Below are 15,139 nucleotides of genomic sequence, written 5' to 3'. Positions count from 1 at the left end.
GTGATAAGCTGTTAAGATCGTGGATGTTGTATTCACCATCGAAGAAAAGTATTTATTGTTTTAGCTGCAAACTGTTTGATGATCTTTGTCAATCAAGTTTTAAAATGGAAAATGATTTTAACAAATAGTGGAAACTTCATCCCAAAATTAGTCCACACGAGTTGAGCCCACTGCACATTCGATCATTTTCCCTATTAGAATTAGAAATTAGGAATAAGACTTGGACATGGCGCAACTTTTGATAAACTACAACAACAGATGATTGATAAGGAAATTAAAAAACGGAAGGAAATTCTTACAAGAATACTTGATATAATTAGATTCTTAGCAAAACAAGATTTTGCGTTCGAAGTCATCGTGAAAGTGTTCATCAGGAAAACATCAATTCAATGGAAAATAGAGGAAATTTTCTAGAGCTTGTTGACTTGTTGGCTAACTACGACCCAGTATTACGTGAACATGTAATAAAAATTAAGATGGGTAATAAATATAGTATCTCTTATTTGTCGCGGAAGATTCAGAATGAATTCATAGAGCTATTGGGAGGTGCACTGAGAAAAACAATTATGGATCAAATAAAGAAAGCTAAATACTTTTGTATGATATTTGACAGCACTCCAGATATTTCTCACAAAGATCAAACCAGTCAAATTATTAGATATGTAGTTATTGATGGTAGCGAAGTTAAAGTTGTAGAATCGTTTATTGACTTTGTAGAAACTAAAGGAAAAACTGCTGAGGAAATCACAAATATGATTTTAACAAAATTAGAAAATGACGGTTTAGATATAAAAAATTGCAGAGGCTTAGATAACGGTTTAGATTAAAAAATTGCAGAGGCTTATGATAATGCTGCCATCATGGCAGAAAAGCACAGCGGTGTTCAAACTCGCATTAAGGAAATAAATCCAAATGCAGAATTTGTAGCATGTACAAATCATTCTTTAAACCTGACATGTTTACACGCAGCTTCTACTGCTATCTATTCCATAACATATTTTGGAACTATCGAACAGTTGTTTTCGTTGTTTTCTTCCTCACTCATCGATGGGATGTTTTACTTGTCAACACTGGCCAAGGTGTTAAACGCAGTGTAGAAACTCCCTGGAGCGCTAGAGCAGAAGCGGTAACTATAGTAAAAAACCAATTTTTTTTACATTTTAAGTGCTTTAGAAAAATTGACATCTGAAGAAGAAAATAATAAAACAAGATCAGATGCTGGAATATTACTCAATTCAATGCAATCTTTTTCTTTTCTATGTTATCTCAATTTATGGGAACCCGTCCTTTTGGAAATTAATGACGTTATTAATTGTCACAGGGAGCTGTTCCCTCCCCAACTGTACTCAACATTTACATGCAGGATATCAATCAGCTATTTATATTTATATTAATCACAGCAGGGAAAACAGTTTTGATCATAAAGGAAAAAGAAAAAGGTCAAAACCCAGAAAACGTCCGACCAATAACCTGCTTGCCAACAACTTTTAAGCTACTCACTGACATACTAGCTGTTAAAATACACAGCTATCTTAAAGCAAATTCTCTTCTCCCAATTGAACAAAAAGGTAACAGTAAAAATTGAAGAGGCACAAAAGACCAATTGCTGATTGATAAAATGATTCTTAAAAATCGCAAACGTAGAAAAACCAACCTTCATATGGCTTGGGTAGATTACAAAAAAGCGTTTGATTCATTGCCTCATAGTTGGATTTTAAACTGTACAGAACTATTCGGTATTAGCGAAAACAGGCAAAATTTTTTCCATCCAGCATGAAAAAATGGAAAACAACGTTGGTTATAAATAGGGAATAAATTGGAGAGGTAAACAGAAAAAGGGGAATCTTTCAAGGATACTCATTATCTCCTCTATTGTTTGTATGTCATTCATCCCCTTAACTAGAATTTTAAATAAAACTGCTCATGGTTATTAAACTGCACAAAATAGTGCAAGATATCTCACCCTTTATACATGGATGATATGAAGTTGTATGCAAAATCAGAGAATGAACTCGGATCGTTGCTTAACGCTGTGCACATATTCAATCAAGATATATCAATGGATATTGGCTTAGACAAATGTGCAATTGCTGGAATAACAAGAGGGAAGTTTGAAGATATGAACGAAATCGAGTTGCTCAATAGCAAAATCATCAAGGCAATAAAATTCGAAGACATCTACAACTATTTGGGGATTTTAGAAGCATCACAAATTCTGCACAATAAGATCAAAGAAAGAACTAGAGCAGAATACATAAGACGATTAAGAAAACTCCTTAAGTCGATATTTAGTGCTAAAAATTTGATAAAAGCAATTAATACCTGGGCCATACCTATTCTGGGATAATCAGCAGGCATTGTTGAATGGACCCAGATAGAGATGGAAGATATAGACCGACAAAGTCGAAAATTAATGACAATGCACCATGTCCTCAATCCTCTCAGTGACATTGATAGGCTATATCTATCACACAAAAAAACAAGTGAAGCAAATTATTGAAGAAGAAAAACGAAATTTAAATGATTATCTGCAGAAAACTATGGAAAAGTTTCTAATTGAGGTAAAGAAAGAGGGTTTATTTAAACCCATGGAGACAAAATTGGAATACAAAACCAACCAAGTGAAAGTGAGAACTGCAAGATGGAAAAATAAGACATTGCATGGAAATTACCTTCACAGCATAGAGGAGAGCACTGACAGCAACTTGAACTGGCAATGGTTGAGAAATGGAGCACTAATGAAAGAAACGGAATCGGAAATTTTTGCAGCACAAGAACAGACTATTAAAACCAACGATATGAAGGCAAAAATACAAAAAATTCAAGAAGACAGTAAATGTAGATTGTGCAAAGAAAAGGAAGAAACGGTAGACCACATTATAAGTGGATGCAGCAAAATCGCACAAATTAAGTACCGTAAAAGGCATGATAACGTAGCTAAGATAATCCACTGGCATTTATGTACAAAGCATGGGTTTGAAGTATCTAAAGACTATTGGAAGCATAAAGTTCACCATTTTCCATTCTCAACCACAGAAAGTGGTTGAGAATGGAAAAGCTAAACTACTCTGGGATTTCAAAATCCAGACTAACAAAAGCTTGGAATGTAATACACTCGATATCACAGTGGTTGAAAAAGTGAAAACAAGGGTGTTAAGTTTATCGAAATATCAATACCAGGAGATAGTCGGATTGACGACAAAGAAAATCAAAAAATTACAAAATATCGCATTTGCAAATCGAAGTTGAATGAATCTGGCAAAAGAAAACGAAACTTGTTCCCATAATAATAGGTGCTTTAAGCACCATCCCTAAAACATTGAAAAAACATCTAGAAGCACTCGACTTAGATGGATTAAAAATTGGGCATCTGCAAAAGACCTCTTTGTATGGCACAGCTTTCATTTTCAAAAAGTATTTCCACAACTCATAGGCCCTTGGGTAGGGCTCGAATTAGTGGAATATAACCTTTTCTTAAGAAGACTGAGGAAGCAAATCAAGCTTTGATGAATATTATATATATATATATATATATATATATATATATATATATATATATATATATATATATATATATATATATATATATATATATATATATATTAGGATTATGAAGTAATTTTATAAACTTGGTTATTACTCCTAATCCGAAGTAAATAAACAGTTAAGTTTGCACCTGAAATGTAGTCCAAGTCTAAAGGTGGTGCAACACGAGGGTGGTGCAACACATTGGAAAGTTGAGTAAAGCTCTGATCACTATTCTTAGTATTTTCCATAATATAAAGCACATCTCACTAAGAGGTGTATACTGCAACACATTATAGGTGGGGTCACTACCCAGACCGGTTTCAACCTTTTTTGAGGTCTCCTCAGTCAGTAGCTAGACCCTAAATACCAAAGTTTTAGTAATACATAGCCTTATCAACTTTACCTATGCAAGTTGCTAAAAGATGTTTTTATTTTGAATAATCTGTGGAGGAGATATAGATGTTAAAAAGTTTTTTATCTTGGGAATAATGTATATTAGGGTTATCAAGTAATTTTATAAACTTGGTTATTTTACTCCTAATCCCAAGTAAGTAAACAGTTAAGTTTAGGTTAAAAAAGAAAGTTAGGTTAAAAGAAATATTGTGGAAAGTGAATAAAGTGAAAAGGAGAGAGAGGAAGAGAGAGAGAGGAATTGCATTTAAAGAAATAATACTCAGTTTCCTCATGAGGGGAACAATAACAGCATGTGAAGGAATACATATTACAGTGACAGCCTATTTCCATTCTACTGTTTCAATTCCAAATAAACCTCTATTTTTCCAAGTGTACACGTAGTATCCATGGCACCGCCCTTCACGAATGCTTGAAAGGGGAATGAAAATGTTTATGTTTGCCTTAGATAAGGAATGTCTTCAGCTTATTTTAACACTCCGCGTTTCTGAATTTGCGATATATTTACGACCTGTTTGTGTGTGTGTTTGTGTAATTCCCATAAAGAATATAATGAAATCATAGTATGAAGTTTCCTTTCTGAATCTAAAATATTCTCCCTTATTATACCATTTTTTCAATAGCAAACTCCATATCTTAACCGTTATATTTTCCTAATAATGCTCTAAGTAAAATAATTGGATTTTAAACCTCAGTCTAATGCCCAATTACCATAAGAGTGCCACAGTTAGCAAAATAAAACAGGTAACAAGAAAGAATTTGATTTCATTTCTTGAGAGTGGATATTTAAAAACTCTTTTCAGATCATTAATCTTTTTTATATTGTCATAAAACGTGTTTCACTGAATTTGATTAAATGCTACATTGGTTTTTAGGTTAAGAGGAGACAAAATGTTAAATTCTCTTAACATTAAAAGGGTAGTTTCAGATTTATTATTGTAATGAGGTCTAGCTAATAGATATGTGATAAGATATCATCAAATTTCTTATCCTGATGAAAGGACTACACTGATCATGTATTCCTTTCCTTCCAGTTTACTAACTGCTGTTTAAACAGGCAATACTTTACAACAGGGCTGTCCAACCCTAAATAATCTCAGGGCCTCATTACAAAAATTATCTGAGGGCCACTCACAATGCGAATCTAGTAATTTGGTGTGCAGCAGCAACACAACCCCAAAAGCTGAACAAAGGAACAATTACTAATTGCACACTAATTGTGCGCTCACGTTTCCCATGAGTGCTCGGAGCATGCCGCGTTGGAACAAAACAGTGTAAGTATGCTTCTTTGACACATCTAATATATGAAAAACACATGGGTATAGAGATGTAAAAACACCAAATAAAATTACCAACATAGAGATTATCGATTAGTGATAGAAATAAGAGATCTAATACACTTAAGGTAAGGGGGATAAAAATCCCTCATTATTTTCCAGCCGGATGCGAAACTCGGAGATCGAAAACTATCGAAATCTAAGAGTTTCATGCCAAAGAATTAGTCTTCTTCAGCATGAAATTCGGCATTCACTTCGGTTAGATTTTTAGTTAGTTTTCGATCTCCGAGTTTTGCATCCGGCTGGAAAATAAGGAGGGATTTATATCCGCTTAACTTAATTTACATGGCCGAAAAAAATAGCCTCTTGGCTTTTTATCGTAGTAATAATAATATATAGGTACACCGCTCTGGCAATTCGTTAGTAGGGGTATATGTGAGTTCAGTTTCACTTAAACCTTGGTATTACAGGTCTACCTACTCACTGATGAGACCTCAATAAAAGTCGAAACCAGTCTGGGTAGTGACCTCTCCTCATAATGTAAAACAGTAATACATCTTCTATAATCTGCGTTTTACATTATGAGAAAATATTAAGGATAGTGACGGAGCTTGCTACACCTTTGCAACGAGTTACCCTAGTGTTGTACTACCCAGGTGATGACTTACGCCTGGCTTCGCCGATTGTCCTTCGGCATGAAACTCTTAGATTTTGATAGGTTTCGATCTCCGAGTTTCGCATCCGGCTGGAAAATAATGAGGGGTTTTTATCCCCTTAACTTAATTTACGCCGCTGAAAAATATAGCCTCTTGGCTCTTTAGAGATCTAATATGTATTCGATTTAAAATGCGATTTTATTTTTTTGCTCGTGAAAATGAAAACCCACAAAATCGCATTGCATGCCGCATGGGGCCTAGTTACAGGTCCGCTTGCAATTAGAAAATAAGTCCTAATCGCAAATAATACTTTTAATATAATATTGATAATTGAAAGAAACCCCTCATGGCCCAAGTATATCTGAAACGTTTGACTCTATTAGTATTTTTTGAATACTGTGGTGGGTATATAATTGATCTAGTTGTAATATTTAAGAAATTATTGTCTAACCACAAATGAATTCTTTCGTTACATGGCATACACCAATTAAGGATGCATACCATGTCATAAATTGTACCAAAAACGAGTAAATGTGATCTTGTAAATAGGTCGATCCATACGAAATTATGAAACAAAAAATTAAATTGAAGCTGCACAATTTTTTATATTAACGAAGGTCAGTTATTGGACAATTCAGTAGCACAGGACAATCCAGTAGCACAGTCCATGGACAATTCCATGGACTGTGCTACTGGATTGTTGAAACAAATTTTGAGCAATTCAAAAATAGCAGCCAAAGTGTCGAGTGGTTGCACAAAAACACAAGCCGTTGTAAATTCTATTCTTGCTACCCATTCGATAGAAACTATAATCAAATCCATGGCAGATATTCCCTTTACTGGTGTTTCAATAGATGCTAGTAACTATGGTAATGTGAAAGTATTTCCTATCCTTATTCAATATTTTGACTACAGGAATGGAGGTTTACAGATTAAAGTAGTAAATTGAGAGCAAACCAAATGAAACTGCAGAAACTATTTCATCTTATGTCAGTGAAACACTAAACAATTTGGACTTCAAAATAAATGTGTTGCTTTTGGGCATGATAATTGCAATACCATGTTTGAGAGTCTTGCAAGAGGTCAAGGCAATAATGTATTTGCCAACTTGAAGAAGATGGTTAACCAATCATTGGTCGGAGTGGGATGCTCTACACACATCCTTAATAATTGCATTCAACATGGTACAGACCTGCTTGATATTGTACTACAAACTTGAATAGTTAAAATATATAATTACTTTTCAATACAATGTCTGTGTGGAGTCTTTCAAGCGGTTCTGTGAGTTTGTCGATAACGAATACCAGCAACTATTAATTCGCAGAAAAACACAATGGCTATCCTTGTACCCTGCTGTTAAAAGACTAATTCAAATGAATCCAGCTCTTACATCATTCTATTTATCTCACAATAGACCATTAGCTGTAATAAAGAACTTTTTTGAAGATCCGTTCAGTGAAATCTATCTATGGCATTTGCAGTCTCTAATTGGTGTGTTCCATTCACATATTAGTAGGCTAGAGAAAGAAGACAATTCCCTTATTGATGTAATGGAAATATTATCTTCATTACATGATCTTCTTCAGAAAAGGAAAAATGAACATATTGTACCATTGAAAGCAAAGGACATTTTGAAGAAAATGCAATGTGAAGGCTTCAAATCTGGGTTAAAAAGCTGGTGTAATGTGTAAATACTCCTATTCACCACATTTGGCCCATATGGACTTTTCCACATCTTTCTCATCTTTGAAGTATGTCTTGAAAGGGGAGCTATTCAGTGACATTGAGGGCAACCAACATGTTGTGATCAAGAAAATAATGGAAGTTCCCGTTCAGAACTTCCATCAATCCTTCGAACATTTGTACAACATTGTATGGAGATGGAGGGAGATTATTTGAATCTGTTATTGACAATTCCAAATATAGTTCTTTATTTTGGTATAATAATTGTTGTCTCATTACTGAATGGGAACACTGTCAGTAGCAGATTATGTTCCTTTGAGGCCCTAGGTGCAATTTTCTTATAAGGCCATTTATGTAAAGGAATTTTTTAAATACTGTTTAACATAAAGATAGGGAGTTCTTTTGCTTTTGAGCACATTTTGCTTTTTATCTTTTTCATTTTCTTTTTCTGCTCCCGATTCAAATCATCTTTTCATTTTAATATGTTCCTAATTTTTTTCGTATATGAAATAAAAATAAAATAGAAAATAAATATTAGTTATCTAAAATTATATTAGATAATAAATAAATAATAACTATAAACATTCACTAAACTTTTAGAGGCATATTTTCTTTTCGTATGTAATTTATGAGATCCCTCAAGATGACGAGGCCCTAGGCATGTGCCTAGTGCACCTGTTGGGTAATGTGCCACTACACACTGTGTAAATAAAATTGACTAAACGAAAGAGTTTGGGGAAGAATATAAAATATTACTACCATGAAAATGTCAAAATATTATGTGTGTTACAGAATATGACTAAAAACGTAAGCCTGATTTAGAGATGTCAAAGGTAGCAGAAATCTGGATCATATATTCTGGTTATCTGGAATAATTACTTTGAAAGTTATTTAAACTTTCAAAGTCAGAATAGTGGTATAAATAAAAATCCTAAATGAATGTAGTCATGAGTACATTTCAATCTTGTGGACAAGCTTAGGTCTGGTGGAAATTATAATGTTTTAACGGTATGATATAAAACAACAGGACAATTAACAACAAACGATGTATTTAATAACTGGATAATATTTCACTCGGTTTTATACTAGCTTTAACTTGGACACAAAGAATTATGGAGTGACAATAAACGTAGAAAACAATTCCATATGTACCAAACAAACAAACATGTTCTAAGATAACACCCTGACCTTCAACTAACAACGTTACATATTCAGACAACAGAAACAAATAAGAAACTTCACTAAACCTTGATAAATAGAAGTTTTTTACTGCTGTCAGTTCTTGTGTTAGAGTTTATCTTTGAATAAGCGTCTTTCTAATTGCCAGCAAAAGTTTCTTGATTGGTTAAGCCTCTGCTACTAAAGGCTAGCAAAAAGTTAAGGAAGTTCGAGCATGGTTAGTAGTTGGAAGGGATACAATCATTCGATGCTGTTGGTACACTTTCCCTCGACCACTCTTTCAACTCCGTGGAGGTGTCACATAATAATAATAAAAAAATCAAAAAAAAAATAAGAAGAATAAATTAATGCAGCTGTTTTTGCTGTGATTATTGTTATTTTCATTAATACCTATTTCCACAAAGTCTTGATCGCGAGAGGGCTCTGTACACTGAAACCTCCACTACTGATTAGTTTTTCATGTAGAGGTTGTGCTATGCCATTTGTTGATAATTTTTTATGTAGTAGTTTTGTGTGCAATTTGCAATGATTCATTATAAAATAATTTTCTCTCTCTTTTTCCAACTTAAGCGATTTCTGTATGTGGCACAATTAGTTTTCCTGACTGCTAAAAGGTAAAAAAGTTGTGTGAATATGTAACGTTGTTAGGCCTAACTACACCAGCGTGTTGTTAGCCAAAATTTGATTATGGTTATTAGAGTTTTAGAGTAATTGTATTTTTTAGAATTCTTCAGAGAAAACAATTCTATGAAGCTATGTTTTTTTAGAGGATTGCCTAATAGAAGTTTTCGAAATTTTGTTCGTTTAGCTAACCCTAAACTAACCATACAGGTTGATTAGATATAACACAAAATGATAAGGAAATATTTATCATCTTCTTTGCTGATATTTAGTTTGATATCAGAGCACGAAAACAGTTCATAAAATTACAATTTGTATGACGTTGGGAATAGTTAAAAAATTGTAACAGATGTCACAAGGAACTAGAGTCCTAATTGGTCCTAAAGTTCAAATTGGTATTTCATGTCATGTACTGTGACAAACTGTTTTGTGCTCTGAAGATACTGGATATAATGCCAGCAAAATATCAGCAGTTTATGAATATTATTTTTCTATCATTCTGTATTGTCAACAATACCATGAAAATGAATAACCTGTACTGTGAACACATGACCTTTCCACACATAGGTGAACTTGAGATTCATAGATTTTCTAACAACAAAAAAGTTTTGGAATATTAATGAGGCAGTGTTGTTCACAATAGAAAAAAGACCCAAGTTCACAACTTAACCAGCCATCAATATAATGTTTCCCTCCTCATTCATATAGAAACACTAGTGTTACTCAGACATATTCTAATATTCAGTCTTCTGTAACAGCGGATGGATGACCCATCTGGAGATATAAATGTGTGAAATACAAGCTAATGTGAGAAAGTATTTGGATAGCTGCTCCTGTTATAGACCAGGAAATGCAAAGAATGAGGTGGGTGATATGTATTGGCAAGTAAATTCAGTAAGTAAAGGGTGGATAACTTTAATTATAGGGATATAGATTGGAAGGAGGAAAGGTCATATGGGCAGAAGGTAATGGAATTTATGCAGCTTCTCAGGGATAATTACCTAAGGCAGCAGATTACCTGTGCAATTCATGAGAGTAATCTGTTCAGTAATACATTCAGTTGTAATCTGGGAAGTGGCTAAGCATGTGGAATTTTCATTAAAGAAGGGTTTGATGTAGAATTAAAAGCTGGGAGGATATACTGCAAGGAAAAGATGTTAGTAGTGCAGTGCAGTGCAGGTGGTAAAGGGCTGTTTGAAGGAAGAAGTAGCTAACTGCAAGTGTTAAGAGAAGTTATAAACTGGGAATGAAATGGACAAGTTATAGCATTAATCAGGTGTTAAAAAAAGTAGACAAACTAGTTGAATTATTCAATAATCATTTTGCAATAGTATATCATCCAGTGATATTACAATAATACATATGTCAGGATTTAAGATGGAAATAAGGACAGAGGGAGTCGAGTTACCTTGGATCTTAAAACAATCATGATTGGGTTTAATTTAATTTAATTGGATCTTAAAGAAAAATGTCAGTACAGCTATTGCTCATTTATTACAAGAATGTGCTAAGGGAATGTTACTCCCTTTGATTAGAATTTTAATCAGAGTCCCAGCTGATGTAGAGTTCCACAGGGATGAAAAGAAGTAAAATTAGTTCCATTGCATAGAGGTGTCTTCAAGATAAATAGCTAATTATTGGCCAATTAGTATTTCAGGAGTGGTTGTCAAAGTATAGAAGTAGGTCAAAAAAATTAGGAATATGTTCTTGTATGGGGGGGAGAATGGCTTTATGAAGGAGAGGAAATGTTCAGTAACACATTTGTTTTTTGTAATAAGGTGACAGGAGGGCTATATGATCATACTAACAGTATGACAATGGAATTATCAAAGGCATTTGATAGTATGTTTCATTCATATGTTACATCAAATGGGTATGGATAAGAGAGTGGTCAATGACATAATATCAGGTGGTAGTTTATGCAGGCATGCACTCCTGTAGAAGGCCATTGACTAGTGGTGTGCCACAGAACTCTCTACTTCGACCACTACTATTTAATTTGTTGATTGATATAGGAAATACGCTGAGAGGAAATAGTTGTTTTCAGATTATGCAAAATTAAGTAGAGCTGATATTTTTATGTGTATGTGATATTTTCCAGGATGATTTAAATAGACTGGTAGTATGGGCAAAGCAGAATGGATGCCAGTTTAATGTGGCAAAGTGTAAGGTTATGCAATTTGGAATGAAAAGGTTATCAGCTTTATATTATGCTGATGGTACCATACTCGAAGAACTTGATGAAGCCAGAGACTTGTGGATATTGCCGGATAGGGATTTGAAATTCAATGGGTGTATTGCAAAAGTGGCTAAAATAGTTCATAGGATTACCTAGATATTGAGAAATATCCTGAAATGCAGGGATGAAAAGGTCATTATTCCTCTTTATAAGGTTTTGATAAGGTCTTATCTGGATTATTGTGCACAGATTTGGTTGCCTGAGTTTTTTTGCAGGTGTTGTTTGCAGCTGTTTATTTGGTGAGTGAATGGAATATATTATTATTATTATTATTTGACACCTCAGGGAGTCCAAAGACTCATCAAGGGAGATTGTGCTAACAGCATAGAATGATTGTTCCAACTACTAACTGCACTCAAACTTACTTAATTGAGCCATTAGTAGCAGAGGCTCTACCAATCGCCCAATCTTTGCTGGCGATTGCTAGTCAGTTGTGTGTGTGCTTTGTTGGTGAATAATTTCAATGCAAAATATGACAGCCATTGACAATTGTTGATTAATGTTTTTAAAATGGACCTCTTGCAAAGAGTCTATGGACTCATTGGTGATACCTGCATATATAATAATAATAGTAATATTATTCTCGGCTTCAGTAATACTGGCCTTTTGGAATGAGAGCACTGAATGTGGGTAAAGGTGGATGTCCTAGTTAGTGTCTTAACTACCTCAACTGATCTCTTTTTTGTTTCCATTAGATGTCTTTGCTGGCTTTCTTCAAGAATGACAGTATTAGGAATGCTATCCTGCCGTATATTTTCTAGTATTGTTTGAAGGCATGTTGTCCCAAAGCTGTTGGTATTAACTGCTTGTTGAGTAATGTTCCATGTCTGGATACCATATGTAAATATAGCTTGACTGATGGTTTTGTACAGAATACAAAATCATACTGAATACAACAAAAATGCTCTTTCTAAATGAGAATTCTGCTTACCAAATTAAAGATCAATATCACACAAAAGTTCTTAAATTATTGAAAAAAAAAGTTACCTCTTGGCTAAAAGAAATAGATAGGACTGTTTCATATTAAACATCTGCATGATGCTTTATATCTAAAGAAAAACAAACAAATAGTACTGCAATGTCCCTTTCCCTCTTTGCCTGATTTTTAAAGTCCCCCCCCCTTATCTGCAGATTCCCTTTCTGCAGTTTCAGTTACCTCTAGTCAACCGTGATCCTAGAAATATTAAATGGAAAATTCCAGAAATCAACCATTCATAGGTTTTAAATTGCACATCATCAATACTATTGTCATCCGAAAGTCTAACTTTGAAGGATTCAAAATTTCTATTTTCCTTGTGCTTTTTTGTTGTTTTCCATCGGGTTCCCATTTTATTTTTTCAATTAAGAGGTAATGATCTGATGATATTTCAGATCCTCTGTGTACTCTTGGATCTATTATCATTTCTCACATTTTGATATTGCTGATTGACAGAAAAAAAATTTCAGTATATGTCGAATGGAGAACTGGAGATAATCTCTCCAGTTCTCCATTTTGTACAATTTGTTTAAGAGTGTCATTAGCAAGCGTGTGTAGACTAGATGTTTGCTTGGAGAGGTGTGAATTTGTGAAATGGATTTCAAGAAGTAGCTCTGATAGCCCTGACTATGAATGAGGATAAGGAAATGTATGTTAGGTATTGTGTGTATGAAGGCCAGAGTTTGTCTCCCATGATCAGTTTTCTGACTCCAGAGATACCTGTATAATAATTGGATGCAGATTGGAAAAAGGAATGGTCAAAGGGAGAAAAGGAAATAGAATTTATACAGCTGCTGCTAAGAAATAATTCCTCATCATGTCAGATGCACACGACTTTAGTGTGGTGGTGGATATGAACTTTGATTGGAGATGACTTTGCTGTCTGGAGAAGTGCAAGTTTCTCTAGTAGGATTATCTAATGCCAGACAGGCATACACTGGAACATAGAAGGCAATGGCTAACCATGTTTACATATATTTTGCCAAGAAAATCTAATGAACGCAGGCTTAAGTTATTCATATGGGTCCCCCCCAGGAAATTTTTGAGGTCAGAAGGCATCAAAACAGTTATTGGGAATATCCAATGAGTGAAACTTCCAATGAAATTAAAGTTGGATCAAAGCCTTCAGGAAGTTTATTCTCCAGTACAGTTAATTTCAGAAGAAGCTGTCTCCACTTTACTGACTGACATAAAATAGGACCATGGAATGTAAGAAGTGATGTAAATCAAGGAAAACTTACTGGTAACAAGAAAAAAAATTAGAACATCTCAGATTAAGATTTTATAAAATAATGAGCTTAGATAAACAAGAATGGGTTACTTCAATACCGATGACTTTAGGATTTACTACTCTAGACATGAACATTTCAGAAGAAATGAAGTGACATTTATAGTTAGAAAAGAGGATGAAAACTACATTTTAGGATATAACCTTGTATCTGACAGAATAATCCAAATCAGAATAGATGCATATTGTATTGATGCATGAGTGTATGTCTCACTCATACAAGTATATTCACTCACTATAGATGCAAGTGAACAAGAGGTAAAAGAATTTTACAGTAGACTGCAAGAGTTAGTGTATGCTATAGATAACAGAGATATTCTATTGATTTCTGTTAGGTATGGAATGCAAAAGTGAGAGAAAAAGCAGAAAGGATGGAGTTTTTTTGTCAAGAACAATTTCTTTATTGTGAATATATATTGAAGTCAGGTAGATCATAATTAGAGAAGTGCTATCAAGCAGCACTACACAACCTGGTGCTGACTATACAAAAGATCAAGAATTAATGAATAGTGAAGTTAAATTGAAATTAAGGGCTAAGAAGAAGCAAGTGACTATTGACTTTTATTTAGATCATATAAATGAAACATTGAAAGTAGATGTTGAAAATAGAGTTACAAAATGTGGAAAAGGTAGAGAATTAGAACAGTGGGAAGAAACAATAATAAAAGAAATCAGAAGAAGCTGATTAAATTAACAAGATGAAACAATGTAAATGTCTGACAGAAGAAGATATTCAGATAGCAGCAAAAAAAAAGAAAAATGATATGTCAGAGAAAGAAAGGGATAGCCAGTTGAGTGCAGATTTTCAGAGACAGACCAGAATATAAAAAAAAACATTTAAACAAAGGTGCAAGGAAATTGAAGAAAGTAACATTATAGGCAGAACAAGAGATCTGTTTACAACGATAAATGAGGTTACAGGAAAGTTTAACCCTAGATTAGGAATACTAAAAAAAATTAATCAGAGAAAACGTTTGATAGAAGAAGTGAAACAAAGATGAAATATGGGTGAGGATTTGTGCAAGTTATATATTAATATTGAAACGAATTTAAAAGCAGAAAATCTGTTAAGGAACCTATGATAATGCAAAGTGAGGTGATATGAGGAATGGAACAGCTGCCAAAAAGAAAATCTCCTTGAACTGATGAAGTGTCAGTGGGATCATTGAAAGCATCTGTGGACAAAGTAGTGAATAAAAGGAACTGAAAAAATCTGGCAACAGAGTTGGAAGAAAATATCCTGACAGAGATTGTAAAACACCAATACTCATTCTTCTCCCC

At 33.9% G+C, this 15,139-nt stretch overlaps 1 protein-coding gene across 1 annotated transcript; it reads left to right on the top strand.

Annotated features, from left to right (window-relative positions):
* Positions 1-389: 389 nt before the first annotated feature.
* Positions 390-827, top strand: LOC150096449 (zinc finger MYM-type protein 1-like). Its single transcript, XM_090409071.1, has one exon. The coding sequence runs from the start codon at positions 390-392 to the stop codon at positions 825-827; it is 438 nt and encodes a 145-aa protein (XP_090265197.1).
* Positions 828-15,139: the final 14,312 nt, after the last annotated feature.

Source organism: Typopeltis vanoorti, chromosome 19, assembly GCF_054136105.1.
Source record: "Typopeltis vanoorti isolate ZY-2024b chromosome 19, IOZ_Tvanoo_1.0, whole genome shotgun sequence".
In the NCBI taxonomy this organism is placed as follows: Eukaryota; Metazoa; Arthropoda; class Arachnida; order Uropygi; family Thelyphonidae; genus Typopeltis; species Typopeltis vanoorti.
Note: the sequence above shows the minus strand (reverse complement) of the source record. Positions and strands in the feature narration are given on the sequence as shown.

Excerpts from the sequence above, each read along its gene's own strand:
- LOC150096449 (XM_090409071.1), top strand. The coding sequence starts at position 390 with ATGGAAAATAGAGGAAATTTTCTAGAGCTTGTTGACTTGTTGGCTAAC.